The sequence below is a fragment of the Lathamus discolor genome, chromosome 8 (assembly GCF_037157495.1).
Source record: "Lathamus discolor isolate bLatDis1 chromosome 8, bLatDis1.hap1, whole genome shotgun sequence".
Lineage (NCBI taxonomy): Eukaryota > Metazoa > Chordata > Aves > Psittaciformes > Psittacidae > Lathamus > Lathamus discolor.
The window spans coordinates 11,273,717-11,291,430 of record NC_088891.1 but is presented as its reverse complement, the minus strand read 5'-3'; the positions used below and the strand labels follow the sequence as shown (position 1 = coordinate 11,291,430).

Here is a 17,714-nt window from a genome sequence, read left to right as displayed (position 1 = left end):
TCGCAGAAATAATTAATTTTGCACTGTCATTCATGTTGAGATGCAAGACAAAAGATAAAGCTGATCTATTTTGTTTCATGTGTTGCAATGAAAATACATCCCAGCACTGCTGTGAAAACAGGACCATCAGTACATGTGCTGGTCAGCAAAACACTATCTGGAAATCAGTGATAGAGTTTATTGCCTTGATGAGCAAGTCTGCTGTCAGCTGGGATTCAGATAAAAAGTAATATCCCCCTATATTAAATACGACCCGCCAGAGTGAGAACAGAACAATGAATATGAACTCTTTTCTACCCTGCTACTTGATGTAGAACCTTTTCAGTGTTCCTACTACTTCAATGCTCAGCTGAATTTGCTGGTTTTCCAGTCTTTAAAACAGTAAAAGTCATCTTGATATACCATGTATGGGAATGTATTTTTTGTTCTGGCTTGCTTCTGCTTCTACTGTTTTTTGTTGGGTTTTGTTTTTCTATTTTACTTCTGCTTCTTTTTGTTGGCCTTACAGATGCTGTTATTTAGAGGTATGCCAGAGGAAGAATATCTCCCAAGAAAAAATACCAAAGATGATGTGAAGCAATTACTGCTTTCTGCATCACCGAGTGTTACTAGAATTCCTTTGAAATTGTGATTACTGTCAGGTAGGCACTTTCAGGGAAGAATAATCCCCATTCTGGAGAACTCGCAACCTAAGCCTAGGCAGACATGTAGATGATGCCCTGTGGAAGGGTCAGTATTTAATGTGCCAGGAGGTGGATGCTCCAGGCTTCCCAGGAATGATTAATCTTTAGGATTGCTGCTTGCAGGTAACCTGGTAATGTTCATGTGTCGAGTATCAGCTGTCCAGATTTAGGACTAGAGTTAAAGCTCATTTCAAAACATACAGCAGCACATGTGTTAGGATTTTGGTTTCAGAGGCACTCGGAAATGAGAAATGAGACGGCACTAGACTGAGAGGGAGGGTTTATTTCTGTGGCAGTGCTTTCATGTAGAATAATGCTGTACAAAGCTTCTGTGGAACTAGTGTTGGATGTGCCAAGCCTTATGCAAGCAATGGAGGGGGGGGGGGAAATTTGTTTTGGCAGCCTTTTGACCTTTGGCTTTCTTACGATGTTTACACATTTTAGCCTGGTGTAGCTATTTCTAAGTACCTGTGGGAAGTGTTACTGAAACCTCACATACGTGTATGGAACTACTAAATACTGAGAAATGCCTCAGAGAGTGAATTGTCTGCTGTCAAAATTAATGATATCTTTTGGCTAAACCTGCTTCTTGTACTTTATGTATTTTTGTGAGAATAGCCACTGACAGGGAATGAGTGCAGGTTTTTACAAACAGGCAGCGTGAATCATTGTAAGTCAGTGCTGTGGGCTCATCTCCAACAACCTCAGTACCTGGCAGGAAGGGTAATGTCTGTGATAAGAGTAAATTGTCAGGCTTGACTTTACGATTCTTGGCCTTCAGCTGTAAGCTGAGAAAAGCAACTGCCACTTCTTTTCTACAAATAGAAGCTCAAAGTAACACAGAGCACAAGCAGGCTGAGGGTACTGGCCTGTTCATGACTGGCTGGCCATGGGGAGCAGCAACACGCTTCTGCTGAAGTAATGGCAGCTGCGGAGCTGGGACACAGAAGCCGTTCTTGTTGGGAAATGCCAGGTGTGATGCAGCCTGACAGGGTGTGCTAGGGCCTGACATGGAAACTGCTCCTCAAGTGGGCACCCTTCAGAATATGTAGTTCCCTTCTGCATCTTAAGTTGTGTGCAGACAGGGGCACAGCCTCGTGGTATCTTCTCGTGTGACTTAACATATTTCCCCCATTCTGTATAGCTGTCCACTCTCGGCTCTGTGTCTGTTGAGCAATTTTACCTGTGCAGGCACTTTGTGCCAAGAGGGGAAGATTGAGCCTGAGGAGGAAGTGGCCTGACATGTGGTACGGATCTGTTGGTCATTTGGTGCAAACAAGTTGGCACAAGTAATTTTGTCTGTATGTTACTCTCAGCACTAATCTTCACATGACTTTTTTTGCCTTGATGAACATGATCTAGTGCATTAACAGCTGTTCTTACTTCACACTGTCACCGTGCCATATATCAAAAGCCCAGTAAAGTTTTCAGGGGAAACATTTTAAAGCTTGGCTCAGCAGTGGGCTGCAGTTGGGTGAGCAGACACAAGAGGTGGCGGCCCTGCCCGCTGCTTGTACTCAACCTAAAGGCTCCTTTCTCCATGCATCCAGGTGAGTTACATCCCGAGTTCAGCCTAGGACTATAATACTTTGACTTACTTTTCTTTCTTAGTAGTTCATGTATTTGAATGCGGTGGGAGTCCACACTTCAGACTGACGTTTGAGACGGCGAGCTGGAATGGCAGTTGGGTTCGAGGTGCAAGGACGTTTAGGGGGGAAGAAGCCTGACGTGAGCCTACAGGCAGGGCTGCCGCGGTGCTGAACTGTGTCAGCGCCCTGCGGGGCGGTAACGGGAGGTCCGGTACCGCACCGGGAGCGGCACGGCACACAGCGCTTCGCCCGGCCCTGCCCCTTGCCCGCCGGCCGCGCGGGCGCCACCTGCCGCCGCCGGCCTCCGCCCCGCCGCTCCCGCTGACAGGACCCGGGCGCTTGTATCGCGTACGGGGCGGCGGCGCGCTCCTTCCCCGGCTCTGCTTCTCGGCCGCCGGCGCAACAGGCAGGCAAGTGCGGGTGCGGCAGCCGCAGGGCCGCAGCTCGGGGTCGGCGAGCGGGACAAAGAGGGCCGTGGCCATCGGCCACGGGACGGAGGGCGCTGGGCCGTGCCCGCGGGCAGGCTGCCGGCCTCGGCTCTGCGCCGCCAGCAGCGGCCGGGGCAGCCCCCCGGCCGCGGGGCTCCTGCGGGCCCGGTGCGGCGGGTCGCGGGTGAGCGGAGTCCTGTCGCTGTTCCCAACTCTTGCGTCCCCCGCAGCAGCGGGCGCTGCTCCGTGCGGGACCTCGCCGTCGGTGTAGAGCCTGATACAGCGAAAGGCAGCGCCCGCCGGGGCTGCTCTCGCCGCCCCTCGGGATGTCCGACGCGGGCGCAGCCGCAGCCGCAGCGATGGGAAGCCCCGGGCGCGCTACCCGCGGTGAGCTCGGGGGCTGCTGGCGGCTGCGAGCGCAGTGTGAAACGCGTGCGGGGCTTCGGAGCGGGCAGAAAGCTGCTGCCTGCCCCTAGCGCCCTGGGGCTGCCGAGGGCTTGTGCATGGTGGACTATTGAAACTTATCCGCGGGCGGCTGTTCAGGGGGGAGCGGTAGCGATCTTTATTCTTGTTAGCAAGACTTTGTTAACTTTGTTCTAACTCCCTGCAATAGATCGTTCATAAACTGGCTCAGTGAAGTAGTCAGTCTTGGGAGCTGAGCATACGATACGAAGAACACGAAGTGTTGTGCTTCAGTTAAATGTTTGCTCAGGCACTAGAACTTGTGCCTCTCAAGGATTCTTGCTGGATATGAACCTGGCAAGAGAATGGCTTGTAACACTTGGTGTCCTGCGTGTGTCCCTTGGATCTGAGGATGTTCTGTGATACCTCGTCTGTAGGTAACTGCAAAATGAAGTGTGACAAAGTGCCTTCAGTATTAGGTCAGCTAGTGGACATAGTGAGTGCATAGCAGAAGAGATGGAATTTTGGTGCTTGTAATGAACCACTTCTTTTGTGATTTGTCAGTATCGTATTTCTGACTTGTCGCTGTCTTTATTGTATAGATATTGATTTTTATTTACTTGTGGCTGTTAATACACAGAGAGCTGTAGCCAAAGACAACCTTTACACTTTGAGCTTGTTTATGGGCTGAATGAGGAACACTTACACTGTTCTGTTGAATCTGCTGTTTTCTTTGACTGGAATTGGATAAAGTACACAAAAATACGGAATTGTAATGCAGTATCTAACCAGGTTGTTTTCAGCAAGGTTCTTCTTTAAAGAAAAGCTTAAAAGAAGTTGGTAAACAATTAATTTCCTCTGATGATTGTAGAAATGTCATTTATTTTTAAGAAAGCTTTATGAAGGTAGTTCTGTGGTTTGTTTTCTCAGTCTCTCAAAGGGATATAAGCTGCTAACACTGGAGAACAGTATTTTCTTTTCTTTTTTTTTTTAACTGAAAAGGCACTATTTTTATGTTTGTGCCACCTTAACCCGCTCAGTGGCATTCAAACACTACGTAATACTGAGCTCTCCTTGTCAGTCTTAACTGATTCTTTCTTAAGTGCACTTTCTTCAGTATTAAACAGACTTATTGTAAAAGCATGCAAACAAATAGCCTTGGAGGAAAGGGATTTATGAATAGAGATGTGACAGTCGCTGACTACCTGCAAGCTAAGTCTGATTTTTAAAGAAACCAGAAAAAAGTTCTTTTTAAAGAAGGGAGAGGGGGGGAAGCTTTGACGTGCTGCCTGCATGACATTTTTTGTCCATTAACTGTGAGTCACATCACCCTGGTTTTTATGTGGTGTGAGGTGAGTTGTGCTGCAGGAGCATTACAGAAGCTGCTGATGCTGTAATAAACCACTGTGACTTGAAAGCATTTGTAAACCAAACTTGACCCGATGACAGACCTAGTTTTAAACGGCAGAATTCAGGCAATGCAGAGCCCCCACTGAGGCAGAGGAGCGTATTGTAGGCTCTACCTTTCTAGGCAGTGCTGTAAGACTTGTGTATGGATCTCCATTAGGTATGTGATTTCATGCTATATGAGGCTAACATTAATTGTCACATTTATTGTGCATAATTTAAAGGATGGTGAATGTGTGCTCTGTGTTAAAATTGTCTTGTACAAGCTTAAAATTTCAGCTCAGTTCAGTAGGCTAACTAGATATTTTCCCCTTTACCTTAATTTTTGTTCTGTTCCTTTATCTCTAGTGTTCAAAGTGGAGGGTTGATGTGTTGCTGACTGACTTGATCATACAGCTGCTGTCTAGCTTAGGAGTTTAATATGAAGGATTTTGCTGGGGTTTTTTAAGATAGCTGTCTACAAATGACACTTCGGTTTGTTTCTGTATACTCTGAAACAACTTAGAAGCAATGTAATACTGTATTCTGATCAATTGGACTGCTGTTAAGGTGCATCTTGTGTGTGCTTATAAGCATGCTTCCTTACTTGCTTACTCTGACCAAAATATATTTGGTCAGAGAGGATAATTATTCCTTAGTTTCCATTACAAAAATGGAGTCTTGTTCTCTTGGTCTGGACGTGCTGTGTGTTGGGAGCCAGCGGGCCCTGAGCCTGTTTAATTAAACCGGAAGCAAAATCCTGCATTCATGAGCTTCCAGAAACAGGATGTTCTTCTTAAAACTGTCTCGCAAATGGAAGTTGCAAAACTTGCTCTTCACGATTCATCTCTTTCTGACTTGGAGAAAGCGGGACGTATCTCTGTCAGGTAGCTCTTATTTCTAGGGTAGAACGTCTTCCTCCCTTGCTTGAGCCGCCTGTCCACATCTTTAAATAACTGCCTGCTCTAGATAGATGATAAAGAGGCTTCCGGAGGGAAACTTATTCTAGAGCTGGAAGGTTTATTTTGAATGAGAAGGGGTTGAGAAGAGTATGTTCATCTTCAGAAGTTCCGTAAAACAAAATGATTAAAATTGTTTTTACAATGGGCACCTGAGATTTGCCCTTTCTATCCCAAATTAATTGTACCCTAGGGATTTATAATGGGACTTCATAGAGAATTTGGGGTACACAGAGCCGAGAAATGTTCAGATAGCACGTGAAGGTGCCGAATGAATTGCATCAGCATGACTGCATTTAGCGCAGTGGAGAATTTTTGAAGCTGACTTTGGAAGATATTCTTGAAAAGATTTGAGGTTTCTAGCTTAGTTTTCCAACTCAGTCTGTGAGTAACAGAAGTGAGTTCTCGTTTCAGGTGAAAGCCGGAATTCTTGCCTGATGACTCAAGGAACTGAACAAAGGGGAGCAGGTATAGAACACAGGAGAGTCTTGACATAAGTCGCTTTTCAGGTTACAGTGCTTACTCATTCTTTATTGACAATAAGGAACTGTATGGAAATGACTTTATACCTGTTTGATCATAGAAATGCTAAAAACTGATAGTGTGTGCCAACAATGGATTTGGATTGGGAAAAGCTCTTGTCCACTCTATAGCAGAGGGAGGGAAACGTGAGTTAATCCTGACTGTCTTCAAGACAACACAGTTGCATATCCAGTTGTCAAGATAAATTATGCTTTTAGGGTTCTGGCTCTCACTTTTCAGGTGAGAGGCTGCTGCTGTAGCAGTATGGGTTTCTGACCTTCGTTTTCAGCTACTTTACTGATGTAAAAGCTAAGAGGTCATCATGGATAGAGAACTAAGTATTTTGGGTGTATTCAAGGATCCCAGATTTAGTAAAATGCAAACTCTTGCTTCATTGAATTTTGTTTTCTTATCAAGCTTAAGACTCACTGCTTCTCTTGCAAGAATAGACTAATATGTGTGCCCTTGCTTAAAGCACTACAGAATTTGGCTCACACCCCTGAGAGGTCTGTCTGATGTGTGCTATGCTGGTACACGCTAACATTAAAGTAGGAATGTAATGGTGTGTTTGCCTGATGCCTTGCAGCTAGTGGAACAGCACTCAGTATGTCCACACAACTACTTTGTTCACTGTTTTGATGATCTACACCTAGCAAAATCTTCCTTTTTGTGGCACTCACATCTTCAGGATTGTAATATTACAGCTGGAGTTATGGCATATGAGTTGCCTCTGATGCAGGATCAGATACAGCCTCCTGCCACAATAGCCAGAAACCGTTCTTATGCTTTGTTAGAATTCATTTGCTTTTATGAAATTTCAGTTTCCTTGCAGAGGCAATGATTGACCTTTTTCTTTTTTTTTTTGTCTCCCCCAAATTGATTACAATCCATTTCCAAGTAAGTGGTTTGGCTGCAACAAAGGTTGAGCATTATAATTTTTGCCCTGAAGATTAATCCAGGCATATAAATAAATTCCATCTTCTGTAATTGTTACTGCTGTCTTTCCTTAGCTTGTAGCTTCCTGCTTACTGGGAGATGTCAGCAGCTGGAATAGTGTCCTCCTGTTCCTGTCTCCATCCTAGCGTATGGCGGCTGAAACCAGGAATCCAGAAGGCAAGCTCCTTTGGCTTACATATGGCAGCCAGGTGTGCTGCCAAGGATTACTATGAAGTACTTGTGTTGGGTGGAGGTACTGGTGGAATCGCCATGAGTGCTCGGATGAAGAGGAAAGTAGGGGCAGAAAATGTGGCTGTTGTTGAGCCAAGTAAGGTGAGTCTTCCTCTGCTGTCAAGCATTGAAAAGATAAGCATGTTACATATGTGACCAGATTGGTCTGATTCTCATCCTTCTCCAACCCAACATGTTTTTAACTGTGGAGAGAGAGCCAACTGTCCAGCTTTAAAAAGGCTTCATATTAAATTTGTTGCTCCATGTTAGAAGTGCATGCATCCTTTCAGTTTTGCAATGCCAAACTCTTCGTCATTTCTTCAGCTCCCTTTGTTAAGTTTGTTTCCTATTTGGAGTAATGTGCCTTCACCTTGCAGTCCCTTTAAACAGTTCTTACATGCGCATTTGAACATTTCTTTCAGACTCATTACTATCAGCCACTGTGGACCCTGGTTGGTGGTGGTGCAAAGCAGCTAGCAACTTCTGCGCGTCCAACGGGAAGCGTAATGCCGGCAGGTGTTGCGTGGATCCAATCCCGAGTTACGGCATTAGATCCAGATAAGAACTGTGTCTATGTGGAGAATGGCAGCAAGGTAAAATGTTAAAAAAAGTTAGTCTCTTATCCTATGTCATGAGTTGTCTGTCCGCCTCCTGCAGATCCCCTTGGAACTGCCTATTGGGTAAGGCCTTCCCCCAGCATCTAGGAGGCCAGGAAATTGCACTTTGTGTTATGAGAAGTACTTAATCCTAAAATCTGTTTCTAAAAAAGAAAAAAAAGTTGTAGATAACTGCGTTAGAGTCAACGTAAAATATCATTATTGTGAGTCTTTTCCCTCTCTATAGTGAGCTGAACACAAAAGAGAGAATATTCTGCTCCAAACACTTGGTTTTATGTATAACATAGGCTCTGTAACTCATAATGCAGTTAGCATTTTAACTATAAAAATAGTTATAGAGCTTAACATTTGTGTTACTAATGCTCCTTGTATATCCTTCCCTTATGGCTCTGTTGCTGTCATATAACTACAACTTGCTTTGAGGTACTTTTGTTTCTTTGTCTAAGATGTGTTTTGCGGTTTTGTTGTTTGTTTTTTTCTTTCTGCTAGATATCTTACAAGTACCTGATAATTGCCCTTGGGATTAGTCTGCATTATGAAAAGGTATTTGTTTTACAGTCATGTTTTTTCCTAGTTTTAATGGCATCACATACCCTCATGATTCACTAAAGTAAATGGCTTTTCGGTACACTTTTTTTTACTGAAAGATAGTGAATGCTAACATGAATTAGAGAGCCAGGAGACAGCCTAATGACTTTGCTCCTTCCACAGATGCCTCTCTAATAACCTGAATTGCTCTTCCGAAGGTCTTTTAAGACAGCTTTGTTGCATCTCTAGCAATATCAGCAGACAGGACAGCAAGTTCAATCTAGAACTTAAAGGCAGCTGGTAATAATGAGTATGCTGACTGTAGTCCGAAGCATCTATAATGCCAACTGAAGTGAGAAACGCATAGCAGTCAGTAAAATCTGTCCCACAGAATTAATGTGACTCACCTTCATTTTTCTTAAAGGATACACTTCAAAAGGAACTGGCTGAGTTATCATGCTTGTGATTAGGTAGACCCTTGGGCCCTTCCTGTCTATTAGGTTTCCTGTACACTTTATGCAGCGGCACTCAGGAAAATGTTAATACCATTGCATGGCACAAGAATGACCATGGACATAGATAGGAAGAGGAAAACACAAAGGCAAGATGTTTGAGTGATTTAACTCTCATGGTTTTAACCTGACCTGAATATGATATAGTACTGATAATGTATTTGATTATCTCTTTGAAAAGCTCCCAAGGCATATGTAAAGCAAGAGCTAGTCTTAGTTAATCGGATGTGATGACCTAGAATTTATCTGGTGATTAGGTCAGTGGAGTGAGGAGTTCCACTGTGTTCAGTGACCCTCTCAGTCTTCACAGGTATCTCTTGAGTACAACCAGATAAAACTATGTCCAGTATTCAGTAGTAGAAGTAATGATCATTAGTTCATTGTGAATAAAATTCACAGTAACGGATTTATGTGGCTTTAAAACAAAAGTGCCCAGTGTAGAAAGAGAGATGGCTTCTCTTCCTTGTCTTCACTGACAGCACACTTCCTGGGGTAGACTGTAACTTCCCAAACACACTGCAGTGCACGTAACATGACTCTGTCTCACAGGATTTCTGCAATCCATTATTTTGAAATGGGGACAACTCCCTTTCTAACAAGCAGATGCTCCAGCGCAGTAGGAGTAATAGGGAAATAACTAATGGAGACAGTTAAAATAACCCTAGGAAATACAGGTATCTGCAACTCAGCACTGAAAAGTTTTGTTCAGCTGATAAATTTTCATAATGCCTTTTTTTTTTTTTTACACATGATTTTTACTTACAATGATTTGGCAGTGACTACATAGGCTGAATTTCATGCAGTAGTCTACACAAACATGGGTCTGGGTTTGCACTGAACTTTTATGCCGCAGATGCTGCAGATCAGTATCATTTCAGTAAACGTTGCATCTACTGAATCATCTACTAAATTCTAATGGAAATAGCTGTTTGATTCTTTTCAAAAATGCCAACTAGCAATTATGTATGGGCTTTTTTTTTGCTTCAGGCTTCTTAAAGAGCTATTTCTTAAGCCTGCGTTTAACATTTGATGATGATGACAAAATTCTGCAATCCGTGATTTCATTTTCTTAGATCAAAGGCTTGCCTGAAGGTTTTCATCACCCTAAAATAGGTTCCAATTATTCAGTGCATACAGTAGAGAAAACATGGAGAGCTGTACAAGATTTTAAGGAGGGAAATGCTATCTTCACTTTTCCAAACACTCCAGTGAAGTGTGCAGGGGCTCCTCAGAAGATCATGTATTTATCAGAGGCCTACTGGAGGAAAGTAAGTATTTTACTCTTTCTGCCATTGCTTGTTCCTACAGTTGGAATCCAGGCTTGTTCTAAGGGGTTCATATTGTCTTTAAAGCAAAGGAAAAACACACAAGTGGAATGTGACACAGGATTATTAAAGTGACTGAGTTGCCTTTTCTATTACTAAGGTATAATAAATGCAGGAAACCAAACCATACATAAATATTTAGCATATATTTAATACTGGAGAAGCTTCTAGAATTCAGAATCCATAAGCAAAGAACTGTTTGCCCTACTTCTGGTAAGCTACAGATACAACTGTTCTCAGCCTCATTTATAACTTCAGTTGGTGCACTAAACGCTGGCTGGGATTCAGTAATTCTTAGTACTTTAATACCTGTTGCCGTTTGTCTTTCTGCTAGTCTGAAAATGGCTTTGCTTGCTCCTCATGATGCGCTGTATCCGCATCAGGAGGAGTCTTAGCCACACTGTCAGAGCAAGCTTAGTGTAGATAGAAGACAGCTTCAAGTGCAAGTGTCAAGCTTCAGACGTGTTTAAGTTCCCTGAGCTATCTACTGGGAGAGCACCTGAATAATGCATATAAGTGGAGATTTCAGAAAGCTCTGTAGTGCTAAGCAGCGACACATGCTGACCCTGCAGACAGCAGTTCCTCAGTGAATTGCAGCCGCCTCCTCTCATAGCAATTTGGGGGGGAGGTACTTCACTCAGGAAAGGCAAAGATTATCTTGTCTAGCTTCTAACATGGCATGAAACAGCTGTGTCTGAGAGTTTTAATGTTAATACTTCATTAATAATTCAACTGTATTAATAGTTCTATCAGCTCTTCAGCAGTGCAGCACAATTCTTTTGTCTCTGCTAGCTTATCTCAGTTTCTTAATAGAAAAGGCTAATTTGATCTCTCTGTGCAGACAGGAAAACGGTCCAAAGCAAATATAATGTTCAACACTTCACTTGGTGTCATTTTTGGTGTTAAGAAGTATGCTGATGCATTGCTTGAAATAATAAAGAAGAGGGATATCACTGTTAACTATAAACGCAATCTCATAGAAGTTCGAGCAGACAAGCAGGAAGCTGTGTTTGAAAACCTGGACAAGCCCGGAGTGACTGAAGTTCATCAGGTCAGGAGCTGGCAGACCTCTAGTTTGGTCCTGTTTGTTTTCCTTGTATACTGTAACATAACTGCCACACTATCCATCCATACCGTCTGCTTCCTTGTATACTGCCATTCCCTCCTGAGAGTGCCATCTATAACTGTAGTAGAGGATTAAAAAGGTTGAAACTGAGGTGGAGAGAAGGAAAAAATACTTAATAAAACATGGCTGGAGTCCTGTCACCTTGTTAGTATAACTTGGTAATGTCTTAGAGGCATACAGAGGAAGGAAATTGCTGTTTTAAATGGAGTTGCCTGATAAGGTTCATGTTAAAAAAAAAAAGGTGAACTTCAAATTTGAGGACAAATTTTCATTCTGTGTGCTAAAAGAACCCAACCAATAAACACCCACAAAACACCCCCCCCCCCCAAAAAAAAACCCCTTTCCACTGTGCTTATTGCCTCATGTGAACACAGGTACAATGTGCTCTGATAAACCAGCTGTTGAGTGCCTTTTCTTTCTCTCTAGTATGAAATGCTTCATGTCACACCCCCCATGGGGCCACCTGATGTACTCGTCAGCAGTTGTGTCTCGGATGAAGTCGGCTGGGTGGATGTAGATAAGGAAACTCTACAACATAAAAAGTACCCTAATGTGTTTGGCATTGGAGACTGCACCAACCTTCCGACTTCCAAAACTGCTGCAGCCGTAGGTGAAGTTGCACGTGTGTGTTTGTGTGTGTAATGAGAAGTACGGGAGTGACAGTGAGATGTGTTTAGTTTCTTACTCCTGAGGACTTCAACTATTTCGAGCTTTGTGAAAGACCTGTGTCTCCTGGAATAATGAACTAATGGCATTTTCTGTGTCTGCAGAATGGCATGAAATGAGCACACTGCTCTTGCATTTCGTCACCACTCAGTAACAAAACTTTCTGCTCTATCTTAGCAGCTCATGCGTATGTGTCAGCAAACCGATAAGTCACTATTGAAGAATCACATGTTCTGTACTTGTAGCCACAGGGTCCAATATAAAACACTTTTGGCATATAGTCTCACAGCTAAAAAACTGAAAGGAAGGTTATCAGTATGTTCCTGGGGTAACTTGAAGAATGGTACAGTCAACTATTCCAGCAAATGGGTCTAGAGTACCTCCCTTCCAGTACTCAAAATGAAACAGAACTCTGTGTGCCAGAACTTTAGTGCTGGGGAATACTGAGCAAGTCTCATTTCATATAGGAGAATGGCCACAGACTAAAAACATACAGCTAAAGTGTTATTGAGCTTTGGCAGGTTGGAACAGCGAGGCTAAAGCATTATTCCAGTTTTTTGGTTTTTCTTATCTGGACTGTGGACTTCCCAAACTGATTTGACATGCACAATCAATTCCAGCTGAATTGCCCAACAAAATGCCGGGCTGACAGTGTTTGCTGTAGTAATGGCAATGCCTGAAACAAAGCTCTAATACACTTTCGTATTCTTTTGTAGCTGCCCAGTCTGGAGTGCTTGACAGAACTATTTCCCTGGTAATGAAGAACCAGCTGCCAGCTAAAAAGGTACCTACAGATCTTGTGTTAGGGAAGTTGTCTTAAATGTTTTCTCCATTCTCATGCAGGAAGTCTTGCAAGCAGCTACGGGTGTGAAGCAGAAAGCAGGAAGGGGGTGCTAAATGTTGTATAATAGTAATTTAGTTGCACAATTCACATCGTGATACTGCCATTAAAAATACTGTCTGTTAAATCCCCTGGCTTCTCAGCTGTAAGAAGTTTAAACACTGATCAGTCTGGATTCTTTGCTAATGCAGACTTACTTAGAGTAAAACCTGACTTGCTACAATGCCTGCTCCAGGAAAACCCTTGCAGATGTGCTGTGTCTGTACAATGTTGAAACTTGCCTCCCCTGCACAGAATAGGATCTCTTAAGGAGTTAAATTGAAGGTTTTGTACCACAGATGTTAAGCCTATAACTATGTTCAAACTTCTCTTTGAGACTTGGGTTTCGTTTTACCTGTGGCTTCTGAAGTAATACTCCTTGGGGTACGAACCTGAATATCATTATCCATAGTCCTGCCATCCTCTGGAAATTCTTGTAGCTAGATTCAAGGTCCTGTTTATACACTGCCTGTTAAAACCAGCACCACCTCTCATCCTGATCTACTGCTCACCTGTTCATCTGGTTACAAAAACCAGTTAATACAAAAAGACCCGTTCTAGGTCAGTTCTGATTTTACCAATGTCAAACAAATCTACATTTGCAATAACATGTCTTAGTGTTACGGTTATTAAGCCACAATGACTTAGCAGCCTCCCCAACTTGCTATTAATGCTACACATCCAGAAACCTAGCAACTTATTTTGAAACATGAATGTTAAGCGTCTGGTTTGTAATACCTTGGCATTTAGACTTCACTCAGGGTAATGAATAGTGGTGTTCTTCATTGCAGTACGATGGATATACTTCCTGCCCGCTAGTAACAGGCTACAACAAGGTGATTCTAGCAGAATTTGACTACAACGCTCAGCCATTGGAGACCTTTCCCCTTGACCAGAGCAAGGAGAGAGTAACCATGTACCATATGAAAGCTGATATGATGCCTTTTCTCTATTGGAATGCACTACTCAAGTAAGTATTTGAATCCTGACCAGGTAGTGCTGCTGTGGCTATTCAGGTAAAGCCCAAGCACAGATACCTGTTCTGGCTTAGTTCCTTGCTGGAAAAGTAGATAATCATGACTAAGGCCTCGTTTTCTGAGGATTTGGGGCACTTTGCTAGTAACAGGGGTTTGTTCCAGACAAGGGTTGAACTGCACAGACTGGCAGCCCTTGAAAAATGAGAACCTGAAACAAAGGCTCTCCATAACAAACTCCCTCCACCCACCTCTTAGCAAGTATAGGATCTTATGGGAGTAAACCAGAGAATACTCCCCCCACACCCTACTTTGGTAGCACATACATGAACTTGATGAAAAAACTTTCTCCATTTCTAGGGGATACTGGGGAGGACCAGCTCCTATCAGGAAGCTTATGCATCTGGGCTTGAAGTAACTGCTGCCTGGTCAGTCCTTTTTGACGGGCTTTTCTCACAGCGGATCAGTACACAGCTTCCCTCTTGGGCCACCTCGTACCGTTTTTTTCCTTAAATCAAGCTTTTGTCCGAAAGTCACTTCTTCCCTTACTAGGGATTAAGCCTTCATATTCTTTCACTGCTTTTTTAAATAAACCAAGGCCTTAAACTACTTCTCTACATACACGGGAGTGTGAACTTGCCTCAAGCTACTGAACACCAGTGAATTTGTCTAGAGACATCAGTAATTTTAAAGCTGTTGTGTATCTAAGATCATTTCCAACTTTAAACTGAATCATGTGTATTCAAGATCAATGATGTGTACACTGAATTTAACAGAATAATTCAATGCTGGTAAAATGGCCTGAAAACAGCCTATTGTAGTCTCTTGTTTGAAAAGCAAGATCAACCCCAGTTTCTTCGTCAAAATGATCCCTGAGTAGATGGATCAGAAATTAATGCAAGTTAATAGAAGGGAAGAACTTACATTAAGTATATATGGGTAAATATGTATGCACACACTATGATGTTTTACTGTCATAAGCTAATAACATGACTGGCAAAAGACTAAGTTCATTTGAGGCCCCATGAGACTGAAGCACAAATTAAGATGAGAGACAAGGGGGAAGTGCTTTTTAATTATGACCATGTATAACTCGGTTTCAAGGGAAGATTGAACAAAGTCGAATTTAAGAGTTGAGAGTCTTCACAGAAGCTGGAACTTTAGTGGCAGGCAGGTAGGCAGCGCGGAGCAAACAGGAGTCATCTTCACTCACAAGAATCAGAAGCAGCTTATTTCTGAACAGAAAGATACACATGAACGTGTTACAGCTTTATGCTTTTTGACACAGACTTTAAAAGGATTGGCTTTGAGTTGCAATTACAAGCATAAACATGTACCTGCATATTAAGTAATTCTTCAATCTTATTCTGGATCTGTCCATACACATCATTAAACAGCTCCTCCTTGGATTTTGTTCCATTCAAGTGTACTTAAAGTAAGAAAGTAAAAGAAGAGAGCTATAATTGAAAGCTGCTGTAAGACCAACACATCCTAAAGAGCATGCATTTGACTGGTATCACAGAAATATCCTCCATCCACCTGCTTCAACTCTTCTCATGCATCTAACCAGCACATATATCCCAGTTTGAAAAGCAGTCTCCTATAGCAATCTTTCCAAAGTGCTTTTGTCATTAACAGACTTACCCACATCAACTCCAAGATCTTCCATTATCTTCCTGTGCTTTACATACATAGGCCAAACGTGGCCATCAAACAATCCAGGTGGATCTGGTACAGTGTAATTCCTTGAACTGTAAATTAAGACACTGTTACTCAAGAGTAGTAAGTGCAGTTCAGGGAAATTGCAGATAGTTGGTTTAGTCTCTCTACACACTAGCCTGAGCCTATTGCCTCCCGTGTAGTTCCTGAACTTATAAAAAGTTAAGTATTTAGCATAAGCCACAAGCACAAAGACCGACAAAAGTTGGAATTTGATGTGTGGGTCCAAAATGTTCCAGATGCAAAAAGGATTCTTAAAACAGACTGATCTTAACATTGATCAATAACCCTCTTAAAGTAGAACCTGGGGTAAACAGCTGTCTGCTCAGTCCTCTAAAATATATGTTCACGTTTAATGTTTCATTTGCATTAAGAACAGTGTATGTGTGCCACAATACAGCCCAATAGAGAACCCCAGGATAGTCTGAAATGTACACAACAGCTCGGTATGAAGCTTTTGGGTTATCTGGGGAAGGAAGCTACAGTCTAACACAGCAGCTACATTAGTGTTTATCCTTTTTCATTTAAGAGCATCAGAGAAACAGTCTTGAGGAGAGTAAAACGCTACTGGGCTAGCAGGGGAACCTAGAAAGAACAACTCACCTCCTTCTCCTTTTACACTCTTCATATGGAATGGAAAGGAAGTACCGGTGGTGGAACACATCAATCAGTGGCCTGAAAGACACACATCTGGTTACAGCTAAGCTGTCTGATTAGTAGCAAAAAATGGAAAAGTAAAACTACACCCATTTCCTGCACCTAGAACTATCTTCAGACTTGTGACTCCCACACTCAACAGTAATCAATACCAGCTGCTAACTCTTGGTTTAGAAAAGGTCTTTTTATTCCCTCGGAGGTTTGCCTATCACATGAAAGCAGAATACCTGAAGGCACATCTGATTACCTGTAGGTGTAAAGTAGGAAGCCTTCAACAATAAGAATGTGGATTGTTTCATCTTCTCCCTCCTTATCTTCTAAGATCTGGGCATCCAATGTGTTGTTGATACCATGAGAGCGTTCAAACTTGACTGGGTTTTTTATCCAAGCATTTATGGTACTCATCATAGCTTCCATGTCTAACGCACTAATCACTAAGACAAAACAGACAACTATCACTAAGCAATAATTGATATCATCTAGCAGTAAGAGAGTACAAAAACAGTGCACATAAAGCATCAAAGATACACAAACCTTTTTAATTTTACAATAGTGTAGCAAAGCCTTACCATCATACTGTTTAAACCCATCTTCAACTTCTATTTCATCTTGGGGCTGGAACAATAACAAGAGAACAAACTCTGGTCGGGACAGCTACTGGAAGGCTTGTTACTCATTTCAAAGTAAGATCCACGACCTGACCCTGAAGCTACACAGAGCACTCTTAACCCCCCACCAGCTTCCTTCGCATGCAGATAACGAGCGGCAGTAACGGGGCCAAGATAAAGCCGCCCGCTCCTCTATCTTCCCACCAACACGAGCACGCCGCGCAGCAGGGAACACGTGAGGGCAGCGGAGGCCGCACAGCGCGGGCTTACCCAGCCCGGCTGAACAAGGCAGCAGGCGGCGGCCGGGGCCGGCTCACCTTGAAGAAGTCGTCCTGGTGCACCACGCTGCAGTTGGGCAGGGCCCGCGCCAGCCGCCGCGTCAGGGTGGTCTTCCCGCCGTTCGTGACCCTGCGGCGACAGCGCCCGCGCGTGGGAAGCGCGCCGGGCACGTGCGCGGGGCCGCTTCCCCTCGCCCGCCGCGCCCGCGCCACTGCGGCGCGAGGAGCACCGGCGGGGGGGGAGGGGCGGGCGGGGGGGGAGGGGCGGGCGGGAGGGGGGAGGGGAGGGGGGGAGGGGGGGGGAGGGAGGAGAGGGCCCGCCGCCCGCCCCGCGGCTCCTACCCGCCGATGCCGATGATGATGTTCATGGCGCGTCCGGCAGCCGCCCGGCCCGACTCCTGCAGCCCGGTCCTGAGGGAGAGGGACTGGGGACCCGGTGTCGCCGGTACCGGCCGCCTACGTGCCTGAGCCGGGACCCGGGGAGAAGGGGGCTGAAAAAGGAGAGGAAGGTAGAGAGGGGAGAGGGCAAACGTCAACTGCCGGGCAAGGCCATGGCCGGAGCAGGGAGCAGCAGCAGAGCTGAGCCGCGCCGCGCCGGAGCGCTCCGCAAAGGGAGGCGGGCACCCGCTGCGTGCGGGTTCCCCTCGCGCTCTTGCGCGCCCATTGGGCGGCTGCCACCGCTCTGCAG

General features: G+C 44.1%; 2 protein-coding genes across 5 annotated transcripts; one reads left to right on the top strand and one right to left on the bottom strand.

Annotated features, from left to right (window-relative positions):
• Positions 1–2,598: 2,598 nt before the first annotated feature.
• SQOR (sulfide quinone oxidoreductase) lies at positions 2,599–15,173 on the top strand. 4 transcript variants are annotated; one of them, XM_065688705.1, is made up of 10 exons: positions 2,599–2,682; positions 6,987–7,238; positions 7,559–7,729; positions 8,243–8,296; positions 9,867–10,061; positions 10,960–11,169; positions 11,671–11,854; positions 12,627–12,694; positions 13,582–13,760; positions 14,125–15,173. In XM_065688705.1, exons 2-10 carry the CDS (start codon positions 7,005–7,007, stop codon positions 14,180–14,182), a joined length of 1,353 nt encoding a protein of 450 aa, XP_065544777.1. In that variant the 5' UTR covers positions 2,599–2,682; positions 6,987–7,004; the 3' UTR covers positions 14,183–15,173. The 4 variants fall into 4 exon arrangements, with proteins under 4 accessions (XP_065544777.1, XP_065544780.1, XP_065544779.1 ...); XM_065688707.1 differs by lacking the exon at positions 2,599–2,682 and adding an exon at positions 5,866–5,915; XM_065688706.1 differs by lacking the exon at positions 2,599–2,682 and adding an exon at positions 5,875–5,915 and having other exon boundaries at positions 6,980–7,238.
• Positions 14,813–17,653, bottom strand: LOC136018989 (nicotinamide riboside kinase 2-like). The gene is made up of 8 exons (XM_065688722.1): positions 17,369–17,653; positions 17,066–17,156; positions 16,710–16,755; positions 16,388–16,574; positions 16,087–16,158; positions 15,409–15,515; positions 15,102–15,193; positions 14,813–14,999 (listed from the first exon to the last, which is right to left on the bottom strand). The coding sequence occupies exons 1-8, from the start codon at positions 17,392–17,394 to the stop codon at positions 14,994–14,996; spliced, it is 627 nt and encodes a 208-aa protein (XP_065544794.1). The 5' UTR covers positions 17,395–17,653; the 3' UTR covers positions 14,813–14,993.
• Positions 17,654–17,714: the final 61 nt, after the last annotated feature.